This window comes from Sciurus carolinensis, chromosome 10 (genome assembly GCF_902686445.1).
Source record: "Sciurus carolinensis chromosome 10, mSciCar1.2, whole genome shotgun sequence".
NCBI classification, from domain to species: Eukaryota; Metazoa; Chordata; class Mammalia; order Rodentia; family Sciuridae; genus Sciurus; species Sciurus carolinensis.
The window spans coordinates 62,561,354-62,576,739 of NC_062222.1; the positions used below are offsets into that span (position 1 = coordinate 62,561,354).

The following is a 15,386-nucleotide window of genomic DNA, read 5'->3' on the forward strand; positions in this document are numbered from 1 at the left end:
CTTCAAATATTTCTGTTATGACATCCTCGCTCCTCTCAACATAGACACCAGTGTAAGTAGGAGCCATGTTTCTCAGGCATGTAACTGTAAAGACAGAATTAGAATTCATCCTTGTAACAATCTATGCCTAATATTCTCTAGATGCTGATTTAAACATGAACATCTTCAGACTGTGGTCTTTCTTTAAAATTGTATCAATTATTTATAGTATTGTTTTTTAGGTCAGCTATTAGTTTCTCATTATCTATGAAAATGTATTCTAGTTACATCAACAGAAGGAGTACTGGACTATGTTACATTAAAAAAAAAAAGAGGGAGAGAGATCTTTGGCTTTAATACCCTGATGTACATAAATCATATCTCAAAATTTCCAGGTATTCTCAAAATATTAATTTTTCTTTTTATTGTGTAATTCAAAGCAGGCAAAGGTTAAAACCTACTGCATTTGAAACATACTGCAATTCTTGACAAGGCATGATGAAAATTAGCTTGCTTTTTTAAGTTATGAAATAAAATTCATCAACTATCATTTATTTCAATCAATTTTTAAAGAATCATAGTAGAAAGCAAATAAATATCTTTTTCTCTGAAGCAAGTACCACTCAAAGTGGTACACAATCACTTCCCAATACTTGAACATATTCAAAGCCTTTTTTTCTTCAACACTCTTACAGATGTCTTCGCTCAAGTATCAATTTTTAAAAATACATGTCTCACCTCAAATAAATTGTGTTACTCATGAAGATATAGAGTTTTAGGTGAACCAAAAACATAAGATGTTTTCCTGGTTGAGCCATGTATTTGCTCTTTCAAACAAAAAGACCTTGCTTGCTGTTGTTGTACAATAGGTTTCTGCCCACATTCCCTTATACAGCCCTTCCCTTCTACCAGGATATCAACTGCTTTCATAAGAATCTTTGCCCTGATAAAGGTCAAAGGCCCTGTGCACTCATCTTATGCTGGGCAACATTAGGGAGGGGGAAGGATGCAAACTTTATGGCTATCTTGCACATAGCCCCTACCCAGTCTTGGGGGTTGGAAGGAGCAAATCTAGGTTCAACTGCTTGGTGCAGGTGCACCGTGGGGGAGGGAATCTATAATGACTATAATGATATTATGTGTGGCCCTTTTATCCAATTTAATATACTGCTTTTTCTTTTTACACTGAATTTATGATAATTATTAGTGTGTTATATGCTTCCACTCTCCTGTTCCATAAATGCTTAAGGAGGTTCTCATCAGAGAGATCCACATTGTCAATAAAGTGGACCAAACTCCTATATAATGTATTTCAGAATTTAGCAAAAGTGCCTTTACCCCATGCAACCAGAATTTCTATGTAAATGATGTATACTGATTGATAAGTCAGAAACTTCAGTTTCAATAGCACTGACTGCAGTGTTACCAGCTTTCTGCCAATAAAATTCAGGAACATGCTCACCAGTGAAGTTTCATGTAGATTAACAATTCTTGATCCCACCCTCTAGTTAGAGGGTCTGTTCTATATTTCCTCAATCATCTGTAATTGATGATTATGAACCCTTACAGAAGGGAGGCAGCTTTCCCTAGACACTTACCTTAGGATTTTGAACTTGTCGCCCCTTACTTGCCTACCAAGCAAATAAACCTATTTTGAGAAGGCAGTTATGAGCTTTCTGTTGAGTTCTTACTGAAACTGAAAACCTAATCCATGAATGCCCTGATATTCTCAATTTGAGGAGGTTCACCCCAAATTCAACAACAGGATGTGAAAGGCCAAAGATATATATGCTTATTAAGTATAAATCAAAATCAAATACTGCCTTTGGGGGAGATTTTATTCTCTCTTTACACCTGAAGTAGAATGCTGGCTTTAATGGGTCTTAACACACAGAGCTTCCCATAAATACATAGGACTAATCAGTGATTGTTTTGCTATATTAAAACTTGATGGTGTTCACTGAGGTTTGCTTGGGTGGATCAAACTCAGTAATAGCTGAAAAAGTCATAGTCACTGTGCAAAATGGTCAGAACTCAAGGCCATTTTTCATAGCTCTGTGTAGTACTTTTCCTGACTCTGGTTATATTTTCCTTCTGACTGCTGGTCTATTGCTGACAGCTTAACTGTTTAGTCTAAAACTTAGAAAACCACAAAATAATACACTAAACATTCCCCCTCTTTGGGAAAGCAAACTTTGGAAATATATCATGGCTATATTGGATTATTTATGTAGAAAACTAGAGTCAAAGCCCATTATTTGATAAGATCAACTGGACTCAGCTGCTTATAGAGATAGGACTGCCCCGATTGTCTCCATTGCTGCCTGAGCCCATGATAAAACTGCACATGATAATATACCCACCATTTCAGAGTCAATGAGAAACAAAGGACTTGATGTTTCTGAAATAAGCTATCACTTTCTGCAGTAGTTGTAATTCCTGCTCAAAGCTGAAATCCATATCACACATGTATGTCCACACCTATTCAGGCATATGTTGACCTCCAACCACCTCTGAGAGCCACCTGAATGAGTTGTTGATACTTATTCAGGTTGTTGTATTGTTATTGGCTGATCATCTCACTTAGGCATTACAATCCTAGCCTTTTAAACTAATCTGTGTTATGTTTTTAGCTTCTTGGACCATTTGCAGTCTGACAAAAAGTATGCAAAAGGCACTCTACAATGGGCTAATAGTAAAGAAATAAAATATACGTCCTATACATACACATTCTGTCTTGTTCTTTATCTTTCACAGACTTCTGGCATTGCTGAGTGTTGAAAAAAATCTCCTCAAATACTGACTCAGAAAAGAGGTCCTACAGAACCTCCTTCACCTCTTTGTGACCCACAAACCCTGGTAAGGCAGTTTGTTCACAGAATACAGATGTTCTAAGAAAGAGATCATATCATCTTGACTCCCTTCTGGGTCATGATCAACATGAAAGTGGTGTGGAATAACAGACCAGCTCTTAAAATTCAAAATTCCATTCTGACCTTTGCCTGCTGTGGTGCGTCTTTCTTTTTCTTTAACAAGCCTGAGTAGCAACCCGGCCTAAATGGATCTTAGGGAACTTAGACTTAAATCTGCATCAGCCTTCTGGAATCTCTTGTTGAACTGACATGACTCTGGTAAGGATAAAGAATACTTTTTGAGCATACAGCTTGCAGTTCTATAATGAATGGCCTATGATAGACCAAAGTAAGGGACAAATCTACATGTTTAATAAAAATGTCCTTGTAGTCTTTGCATTTGACAATTTGGGGGAGCAGGGGAGTACTGGGAATTGAACTCAGGTGCACTCAATCACTGAGCCACATTCCTAACCCTATTTTGTATTTTATTTACAGACAGGGTCTCATTGAGTTGCTTAGTGCTTCACTTTTGCTGAGGCTGGCTTTGAACTCTGATGCTCCTGTCTCAGGCTCCGAAGCCATGGGATTACAGGCATGGGCCACAGCGCCCAGTAAGGCCATTCTTGATGAAAGGTCTGAAACTGAATAGGAGATCATTGAGAAAAAAAGTAAAATCATAGCTATTAAAATGGAAGGCAATAAATTTCTGGAGGTAGAGGTAGAGCAACAACTCTACTTGGGAAGGGGACATCTTCAGACTCCTGGAAATATGGAAAAGGAATGGACATTAATGATTCTTTTCTTCCAGAATGACTTCTGGAGTTTCCTTCATGAAAGAAAACACTCTGGTATAGATCTCCCAAACTGGGGTAAGTGCCTTAAATTTAACTGACTGATGGAGTGGCCATTCCTTACCAGATGACTCTATTCACAATTTGATCACCATTCTTTTACTATTCCCAAAAAGTGTACGGGAAACAGCAGGGGTGCACCCCACATCCTGTACAGAACACCTGTCAGAATCACCTAAACTATCTCCACCACTATTCTCATCCATTACATGGAGTGGTAAGAAAGCTATCAGACTAGAGGCCTGAAACAAAGGTTTATGAACAATTAGGCTGTGGATTAAATTATTTCTGATAAAATTGATAAACTCTGCTATTGTGGGTCAAAAACTGCCACAAATATCATACAAACGAGCATAAATGTGTTCCACTAAAACTTCATTTACAAAAGGAGGTTTCGGCCTCATCACTAGTTTCCTGATCCTTGGAGAAGACAATCAGGACACACTGGACCAACTTTCCTTTGGAAGTCTCTTTTGATATGAAGTGCTGAACTCAATTACTCTATATAAATTGGGAACTCCTGGCATTGTCAGCAGGAAAGGTGGCCACATTGGAGGTACTACTGATTTGTGTCCCACATGGGGATCCCAACAATTGTAACTAAATTTTCTCCCTTGCATTCGTCAGCTTTTCCTCACTGTAACAAAATACCTGCAAAAATAAACTCAAAGGAGGAAATGTTTATTTTGGCTGTTTCAGTCCATAGTTGGCTACCTCCACTTCCAAGAGCCATGGCATTACAGCAGAGTGGGTATGGTGGAGTAGACCTCAGGGCAACCAGGAAGCAAAGTGGGTAGGGTGCTGGGAGCTAGATGTAGTCCCCAGGTGCATGTCCCCACCAAGGATTCACTCCCTCCAAGTATGCCCAAACTTCTAAAGTTTCCATCACCTCCTAATACTCTAATCAGCTATGAATCCATCAATGAGTTGACACATTGATGAGGCCAGAGCTCTCATGATTCAATCCCTTCCCAGAAGCCCCACCTCAGAACATTGATGCACTAAGGATCAAACCTTCAACATATGAGCCTCTGGGGACTTTCCAGATCCAAGCCATAATTCTTCTATGCCATAGGAAAACCAAATGCACTTCCAGGACTATAGTTCTTGTATGCAGGTTCCCACCGTCTTGAAGACACTCGACTTGTACTTTAGGGATGATCTTAAGAGACCTTCAAGTATTTAATTAAATAGCAGCAGCAGATAATGTAGGACTCTACTGAGATCTCTCTAAATTGAGGCTACCCTTATTTATTTGGGAGAGCTATAGGAACAATACCTATAAATCCCATGGACATTTTTCCCTACAAATGAAGTTGTCCAATTAGAAATTTTTCCCTTAGTTTCACTACCATGATCAATGGCACCACTTCAGCTTTGGAACCTGTTCAATTCAGTTTCAAATCACTGACCAGGGTAGTTATTAAGTAACAGACTTTCTTCTTGGGTGCAAAGGTACCATCTTTGTAACCACACATAAATCCTTTGTATCTGGAATAATGCTTCTTTCTAAGTTGAAAGCATTATGCAGAAATTTAAGGAGAAAACAATTCGACTTTGAAGGTAAATGCTGATATTTCAAGGGATTTATTCCAGGACCCTGGAAGGCATGGTGGAGAAAAATTCTCCTCATTAAAATCCTATTTATAGTATCCTTGAATAAATACAGGTGAGAAAATTGAATGACTTTGACCCTAGTTCCTGTTATTCGTTTAATGAGAGTAATGACTAAACAGGGATATTTACTGGTAGCCAACAATGTAGTGAAAGAATATTAGTGACAGTCAATTCTCCATGAGTCTCTTATGCTATTGCACATTTTGAAAGCAGAAGTGCTCGCCAGAGTAGAGGATGCACAGGTTTTACAAGCTCAGGGCTCTGGGTTGTCATACAAGCCATACATGTACAGAATCCAGCTCTGTATCGCCTTGTGGAATTTACATCAAGAGAAACTGACATTAATTTGAGACTCATGGTGCTTACTGTGCCAAGAGGATTAAAGTCCTCTCTCTCTAAACTGGGACAGTGGTTACTGGGTAGGTAAGCAGCTATTTCCGCTAGAGTTGGGTTAGCCTATTTTGGTCCAGTGACTATTCTATTTCTATGCTTCCAATTATAACTAAAATTTCCTAACTGGAATTTATTAATTCTCCTTAATGTTAATATGTAGAAAATATGCAGGCTTGGTATCACTGTCTCCCTTTAATGATGATAATTTTATACATTTAATTGGTGAACTTATTTCTATTTCACTTTTTGACAAAAATTAATCTCATTCTGTTTCTATAGTGTCAATGTACCCTACTTGTTGAATGCTGGGACTATGAAAGAAACTATCAGGATTAGATTTAGCTTCTTGATACATTGCACATTGCAGTTTTTTTCATTTGTGAAAATAATAATAATAGTACTGCTAATAATAATTACCTCAGAAAAATATTTGAGGATTAAATGAGATAATACACATGTATAAAACATGTAGAAGGGAGCCTGGATTTAGTAAATGTTCTCTGTGAGGTTAGTATTTGTTATTCTATTCTCAACTGTTGAGAAGATTACATGATACAATATCATTATAACATAACACTTATTCTAGTGCCTGGCAAATAAATATGTTCAGAGATATTTTTACAATTTTAGTTGCTACAAGACTCTATCACACTGTCTATTGGAGTGGCTGTTTCTCATATATGCTGCTTTTCAAAATCCTACCTAACTTTCATAACCAAGATCAAATCTACCCTTAAAGCCTGCTTTAATCACTGATACCAAACTTAAACACTTCCTTCATTGCATACCACTAGCATTCCATCTGCATCGTTCATAACACAAAACCTCCTTTTTTCTCTATTAAGAGATACAAATATTTTACCTCTTTTGTTCATTGTAAACTTCTTAAAGGTTAAGACTACATTCTGTAAAACTTTTTATCTCATCCTTTGCCTTGCACTAAGCAAGTGAACAATGAATATTTCCTGAATGACATATTTTTAAAAGCTCAATACGTCTTAACCTCATTTCAAGTCTTTGTAAAAATGCTGTGAATCAACCCATTCAAATCCAGTTTCCACTTTTCCCCCTCTTTTTATCCAGTTACTTCAAATCAGAAATGTGTATTTTCTTTGTTAGGGAATTTAAAGTAGACTTTTATACTGTGCCCTTAATAATAATTAAGAGCTTCTGGAAAAAAAAAAAAAAAAAAGTGTATCTCTAATTAATTGGATCTAAAAGTCTGAGTCCTAAAAAAGGTATATTTTTCTAAACAAAATACACCTTCAATAACATTCCCAGCAGGCTGCCTGATTCCATCCACAGATGATGCTTAATCCATTCATTAACAAAAGCAATTCCTGATAATCAACATAAAAGTCAAGTACGGTTCCAAGGTTCCAGCTTAAAATGATGACACTGAAGAATGGATATGTAGTACGTGTAGCCCTCCTCAAGGTACAAGGTATCTGGACAGCTGTTTGTTTATTCTGGACTCCAGCCTAGTTTTTTTTTTACTAACAAGATTTATTGTAAGTATCAAAGGGTAATTTTCTTTCATTAAATAACTGTATTACTGGAAATAATTTTAATGTTAGAGGCAGGGCAATTTTTCATGAATTCTTAAATTAAATAAGTCAAAAGCAAGTTTATCTTCAGAGTAAAGGAAAAATTTTTTTATTGTTATTTCTCAAACTAACCCTGTATTTAACAGAGGACCCAGCCTTCCACACTGCAATTATTGTGTCTTATTTACTCAAAGGAAAATTGAGCAAGAATGAGGAATTTTATGTGTATAAATGATTCTGTGACTATGTATTTACTGTACATTTTCAAAATATACTTATCAATAATAAAACATTTTCTTTTATAAGAATTTCCTGACTAATCCAATACGGTCAGAAACAAGTTAACAAAGTCGTTCTTCCCTTACAGGCATTTGTAAGCATATTTTTATTTTAATGCTGTGAAAATGCCTTGATCAAAAATCACTTTTCTGTTCTTTATTTCATAGCACTATTTTGATAGTACTAACTGGAAAGTATTTTCTCCCCTTACAGGGTTTTAAAAATTCACTATTTCTACTTATGTTTGATCAGAGACTATAAGAATAGCATTTAGAGTTGTAAAGGCCCTACATAATCTGACTGGAGGAAAATTGACAAAGGCAAGTTCAGCTTGTTGATTCCAGAGATAAAACTTAGCTTACTACATAATCCTGTCAGAAAATTCCAGACTCGTGTTGGTTTCAATCCTTACTTTCATTAATGAGTCAATTGTTTTTATATCATTTTTGTTTATTTTATTCATTTCAGTCTTTTGGTCTTTGTTTTATGACCCCGAAATAATATGAATTAAGCAACAAAAATACGGATTTCCTTCCTGGAGACTAGGAAGTATGTTTCCAGAAAGTGCCACAGACTTTGGCTGAAGCTTAGCCATCAAGTTTAATGGGACTCCGGCTGCCAAAACCCCATGAAGCCTTTGAATATGTAGGGCTAACTGTAATGCCACTTGTTCTCTTTCCCTGGGAGTCCAAAGGAGCTCTTATTTGCTGCTTCCCAGATTTCTGCCAGCCTGTTTGTTCTCTGTTCTGTTGATGGTACTTTCTGGCCCACTCTTGTGTCCCTGTTCTCCAATATTGTTCACAAGGTTGAGGAGATTATGACAAGAAAGCATACCCTTTTTCTTCTCTTTTTTTTGATGCTTATTTATTTATTTGCTAGGAAAAACAAGTTGTATTACAGAAGGGGAACTCCTCTCTGGTTTCTTTTGATAAAAATGCAAAAATGAGACTCATCCATACAGAACAGAAAATTTTAGACTCCTTGTCAAGACAACCTCTAAAAAAAACACATTTCTATGTATGTGTTCATTATTGAGATCTGTTTATTTCTCCTAATGTGATCATACTCATTTCTTTTATTTTGGTGGGGTGGTAGGGAGTTCCGGGGATTGAACCCAGGGGCACTCAACCACTGAGCCACATCACCAGCCCTGTTTTGTATTTTATTTAGTGACAGAGTCTCACTGAGTTGCTTAGCACCTTGCTGTTGCTGAGGCTGGCTTTGAACTCACAATCCTTCTACCTCAGGCTCCTGAGTTGCTGGGATTACAGGCATGCCCCAAGGTGCTAGGCAATCATAGTCATCTCTATTCCACTTCTCCCCCTAACTGACAAAAATGAGAGGGAAATTATATTTGAAGATCTCTGGGATCAGTCAGTGAGAAAATAAATAAATTCAGAAAAAATAATTTTAAAATAACGTTTTTTGTTGTTTTCGCTTACTATCTTAATGTATCAGAATGTATTCTTAATGTATTCTGTGGCAAAGTGTTTTCTCTACAAATTATGGGAAATTTAGAGACCATGCTTTGTGTTCTATGTTGGCAGATTAAATACATTGGTTTCATACCACCTTGTATTTTTGTGAAATTTCACGTTGAAAACAATGTGCACTACTAAGGATAAGATAATATAATTAAAATAAGATAATAATTGCAGCAAATTCAAAGAGTTAAGTATTGAATAGATATTAAAGTCTACACAGGGTGTACAGCTAGGTTGTCTGATTTTTAAAACCAATTAAGAAGAAGTTACGTTTTTTCAGAATCTATCCAAATTGTTCTTATTATTCTAGAGAGGTGTACATTTTTTTGAAAGGAAAGACAGTATTTATTGTCTTCATGATGCCATATGTGAAAAAGCAAGGTGTATCAGAGTCACACTGTTTTGGAAACACTTGTAAGCTGAGCACCAGATATAGGTGTTTATTTTTAAATTTGACTTCAAAGGTATTTAATACAAAAGGATGAACTTAATCGCATTAACAAAGTGTTTGGTTGTTGCTGTTAGGTTTATAAAAATATGACAAGGAAACCACAAATAATGAGTAAGCTCCTGGAAATTTTTCAGGATTTAATGAGGTTGCTTTTCATGCAAACTTTAGCTTATAAAATCCATACAGATTACAAACACTTACCGTATTCACTGTCATAGAATATAATGAATTTCTGCCAGGCATACTCTGTGACCACTCTTAGGATCACCTCATTCAAGTAGACAGGTGGACGAACTGAGAGGGTATAGTCATCATTCCTGTTGCTCCTGGTGAGGCCACAGCCACTTCTTGGGGTCCCAGCTGTTGAGCGCTGAATGAATAGGTGGGGGATGTGCATGGCATCTGCCAAAGACTGGAGGGACCCTGCAGACGTGCAGCCAATGGAGCTCACCAGGGCCAAGATGCCTTGATTCATAAGTTCACAGGCTGCAAGAGAGCATAGTAATAATGAAGAGGTCAATGGGTTTTGCATATTTTCTTTTTCATTTGACTATGCAAAAATAAAATAATTAAAGGTGCATTCTATATGAGAGAATCCTCAAGTTACAAAGTGCTATGGGAATGGAATTTGAGATTTCTAACCTTATTGGCTATGTGACTGGGTGCAAATTACTTAATTTCTCATGGCTCAATTCACCATCTGTGAAGAGGGTACGAGCATGAATCTGATAGGATTATTGCAAGGATTAGAGATAATGCAGTGTCTTATTTGTGTCCCACATGCTAGATATTCAAATAATGGTAGCTAAACTTCTACATTCATCAATTTATAATTCAGAGAAAGGATGATTCCTTGCTGAGTATATAATATAAGGTTTCAATAAGTACATATTATGTAAACTGGTGAATAAACTAAGACAAAATGAAAGGTTGGAAGAAGACCATTATGGTCTTCAAAGATTTGGTGACACTTTTTTCTCTCAATAAACTGGAGAGATGAAAACATTTTTGTTCTTTTCTTTGATGGTCAGAAAAATCACAAGCAAGCAAAATACTAAAGTTTAACAACAACCTTATTCTGGTTCCTGGATAAATAATTTCTAGTTTCTACCACCTGGTTTATGACCTCTGTTGAAAAGTGAATTCAGAAAGAACCTGGGTAACATTATTACCATTTGAGAATCTCAGTTTTTCAAATCACTTCAGATAGTTTTCTAGATTTTAGGCATTTTAACATTCTGAGAATTTAGATTTCATATAGATTATTTTATGTAATTCTTCAAAAAACCTAAAAGAAAAATTTAAATGGTAAGCCCTCTACAACATTAATTGGGTAGTTAATGAAGGTTGATTTAAAATCTAAGTTTAGAAGTATGAGACCAATGATAAGCATATAAACATCAAATACATTAATTATGATTAATGCTAAGTCAAACAATACAAAGTAAATTAATAATTATTTGAGAAATATTTTTCAAACATTGCCTCATGAGAGAGGTTATATTGATTTTATATAAATATGAAACCCATCAAGGGTGAATGCTTTTTAGACCACAAGAGATTGAGATTGAAGTTTTAGAAAAAAATCACACATTTAGCTCATGTTCAATTTAACATGTATAAAAAGCAATATGAGTTTATACATGTAATTTCAATGAACATATGCAAAAATCCTGCTTAAGAGTTTGTTTCATTATTGTCTTAAACAAGACTATACCCATAAAAGTAAGTGGAAATTAATTTTTGATTTTGTAAAAAAGCTTAACTCATTTAGCCTTTAAAGTCAAAATAAGAAGTACCTTAAAGTGTATTTGGTTAGATTGAATCTTTAGATTACACTAGTTACAAGTGATTAAGTAAATAAGACATTTTATATACCTCAACCACAAAAATTATAAAGATATACATTAAAAATTTTTAACAAAAAAATTCAGCTTCAGTATTAGGTTACATATAATATTATAGGAAAATTGTGTGTTTTAATCTTCAGATTTAGAAGGATAAATTCCAAAATTGAATGTTACATATTAATCATGAACAGCAAATCAATTTGCTTTAGCATATAATCTTATTTCTTCCAAACAACGATATTACCATAGTTTCAGTTTACCCATGAAAAATTGCAGTCTGAAAATATTAAATGGAAAATTCCAGAAATAATCCATAAGTTTAAATTCATGCCATTCTGAGTAGCCTGATATAATCTCACACCATCCTGCTCCATCACCCAGGCTGTGAATGATCTCTTCATCCCCACGACCCATCTGGCAGTCACTTAGCAGCCATCTCAGTTATGAGACAGACTGTTAGTGTGTCACAGTATGGTATTCCAATGAGAAGGTCAATAGGAGCCTAATGCAATGTCACAGTGCCTAGGCCGTTCCCCTTATTTATTTAATCGAGTAGGCATTGGACCATCTTACATCATCACAAGAAGAAGGGAGAGTACTATACAGTGAAGTAGTTTAAGAAAAAGACCACATTTGTGTAACTTTTGCCATAGTATATTGTTATGTTTTCTATTTTATTATTAGGTATCATGTTTAATCTCTTAGTATGCCTGATTCCTAAATTAAAATTTATCATAAGTACATGTATAAAAGAAGACATAAGATATGTAGAGTTTGGTACTATCTATGGTTTCTGGCATCCGCTCAGGTCAGTTATTTTCACTGAGCAGATGTATCATTTTTAGATTACTATTTGGTATTGCCCATCGTGCTGTATATACGAGCAAGAATAAATAAAACTTTCCTATGAAATAAAAATAGAAATCATCAAAAATTATAGTTAAAAAACATAAGATGTTAGATCTAAATGGTAATTGAGACATCGCATAGTCCAAATATAGAAAATCAACTTTAACTGCTATGCTAACTATGATTTGTTCATAAGTTAGCATCCTGGAACACTATTCTAAGAAAGATTCTGAAACTCAATAAGAAAAAAAGCACTATAATTATCTTGTGAGGTTTCTCATAGGAAGAGACCGGGATATTAGTAGGCTGCAAATTATAAATGTGCTTCCCTCTTATAGTGCCCAACCCATTATTTCTCACAGTTGGGAAGAAATCACATACATCCCCTACAAAGAAAAAAGAAAAGAAATAGAAGAGCCTGATTTCTAATTATCGCCCAAGATCCTTTTTACCACAGCAAACAAACAATGGAGAATCTTTTATTTGTAACCTTAACATTTTGCAAGGTACTGAAAAGATAGCGCTCTCCATAAGGAAAACCACATTTGGATATTGTCTGTTAAAAGATTAAATCATTTAGAGTTTTAATTCCACAGGATGTATACACCAGTACATTAGATGGAGTCTGAGAACTGAGCTAGGAAGATCAGAGTGTGCTTGTGTGTTTCTACTTTTTTTTTTTAATGAAAATAATCCAAGTCAAGGAATTCTCAATTGCGTATTTCTTTCCTACTATTATTCTGAGCTCTGTGATTTATTTATACTATGTATGCATGTACACACTCCACATCCATACATAGAAACAGTATTGAACAGCTTGCTGGTTTTGTGACTCCAGCTGTTTGAGATTTTAACACTATCAAAGATGTCTGGAGCTTGCACTAATTGCTGAAAGCACACTGTTTTTGTTTATTTGTTTGTTCTCTAATATCATTTGCAATCAGTAACATTTTTTACCCTTTTTGGTCATTCAGCATTTATGGAAATAAAGTTGGTTGTATACATGTATAAATTTAAGTTAAATGAAGTTCATGTGCACTATCTTTTTCATTTCTGAAGCTAAGCAGTTTTTCTTTTTTCTTTAATTTTTTCATTTTTCATTTTTTAATTTTTATAGACTACATTTTGATTCATTGTACACAAATGAGGTACAACTTTTTGTTTCTATGGTTGTGCACAATGTAGATTCACACCATTGATGATTCCTGTAATCATACACGTACATAAGATAATGATGTCTGTCTCATTCCACCATCTTTCATACCCACCCACTCATTTCCCTCTACATAATCCAAAGTTCCTCCATTCTTCACTTCCTCAATGAATAATGCCGTCATTGCAGAGTTCCTTGTAAAAGCATGAGTTTGGTCTTCTCTTGCCCCTTTCTCATCCACTCTGTGTTCTACCATGGGATGCAGAGGCAAGCAGGCCCTATTACATTCCAACACCTTGATGAGGGACTTCCCAGTCTCCAGAATTGGGAAAAATAAATTTCTATTCTTTATAAGTTTTCCAGCCTCAGGTATTCTGTTAGAGCAGCACAAATGAACTAATAAAGTAAAAATAGACTGAAACATTGAAATCCCTTCCCACAATAATTTGTGCTCCAAATTCTCCAGGTGCCATTTAAACATACAACTTCCTATTATGTTCTTTCAATGAAATTACATTACCTATTTAAGGTATTGGATTTTTTTTTTCTTTTTTTTTTTTTTTGTAGCTGTTGCTTTCTTATATATATATATTTTTTCTGGTTACATTAGTGAGACTGCCTTAAAACTATAAAAAGGAAGTTTCATACTAAAAACAAAACAAAACAAAACAAATTTTAAAGCACAGATTTTTGGTCTTAATTCCCTGATGTACATAAACCATACCTCAAAGATTTCCAGGTACCCTGAAAATATATTGTTTTTCTTTTTAGTGAGTGCTCCACTAATGTTAAGAAACATTTTAAACATCTGACAGTGCTTGACAAGGCATGATAAAATTGAATTGCTTTTCAAGTCATGAAGCACAAAAATCATCAACTAGCATTTATTCCAATTATTAAAGAATCATTATAGTTTTTATTATTAATTTGAAGCAGAATTTATATATTTTGGTATCTCCCTTTCTACATTTCTTAGATAAAAAATATCTGCTTTTAGTCTTCTAGGTTAAATTTATTACAATTTAATTAGCTCTTCAAAAGCTTAACAATTGTTATGCAATAAAACTGTCAAATATTTATACTCAGTAAAATAAACTCTATGTTTAGAAAGATCTTCTTCCTACAATCTGCAGATTTACAAAATAATCAGTTAATGTGAAATGTCTTCCCATGCCGTACTCCGTAACTGATTGCTGCCTTATAAAAAAACATGGTGACTGTACTTCAGAAAACTAAACGAGTGTAGAATACTTTATCTGGTAAAATATGACCTTTATCTTCATAATCACAGCAAGCAAAGAGTAAGAACTAAACATAATTGTGACAAGAATGATAATCTAGATCCTATTATATGTCTGCATTTGAAACTTTCCCCATACTTTTATGGAAATTCTAGGTTTAAAACTACTATTCTTCTTCTTTTTTTTTTTTTTTTTTTTTTTTTTTTTTGGTAACAGGGATTGAACCCAGGGGCACTCAATCATTGAGCCTCATCCCCAGCCCTATTTTGTATTTTATTTAGAGACAGGGTCTCACTGAGTTGCTTAGCACCTTGCCATTGCTGGGGCTGTTCCAGATCCTGCAGTCTCAGCTTCCCATGCCCTGGGATTACAGGCATGCACCACTGCGCCCTGTTAAAACTACTATTCTTAAAAGCTAGGAAAAAGAAAAAAAAAAAAAGGATTTTGAAAGCTTTTAAGTTTTCACTAAAAAGAAATAATAAATGTTTGAGAAGATAGATATGTTTAACCTGATTTAAACATTATGCAATGTATATATGTATCAAAACATTGCATGGTACACATTAGTATGTACCATTTTAATATTTTTATGTGTAAGTTAAAAATAACTTCAAAAACAATAAAATTACTGTTCTTTATAATAGGGAACTTCTCAGATTTAGAACTGATTCTTTCAAAATGAGTGACAAAATATTTAATACATTCCAACAAATTATATTCTGTAAAAAATTTAAATAAGATCTGGCTACAAAGATATAGATAGCAAGGCTTTTATATTTATATAAGAGGCAGAGAAAAATGACCAAAATTAATATTTTACATTGCTTTCTCTATTAT

The 15,386-nt window shown here is 34.7% G+C and overlaps 1 protein-coding gene across 1 annotated transcript in view; it reads right to left on the reverse strand.

Moving 5' to 3' along the window:
* Grid2 (glutamate ionotropic receptor delta type subunit 2) overlaps positions 1–15,386 on the reverse strand; it is a 1,421,540-nt gene that overhangs the window by 683,274 nt on the left and 722,880 nt on the right. Inside the window, exon 3 of the mRNA XM_047565820.1 lies at positions 9,658–9,942. Coding sequence (XP_047421776.1) covers positions 9,658–9,942 — 285 coding nt within the window. The remainder of the gene's footprint in view (positions 1–9,657; positions 9,943–15,386) is intronic.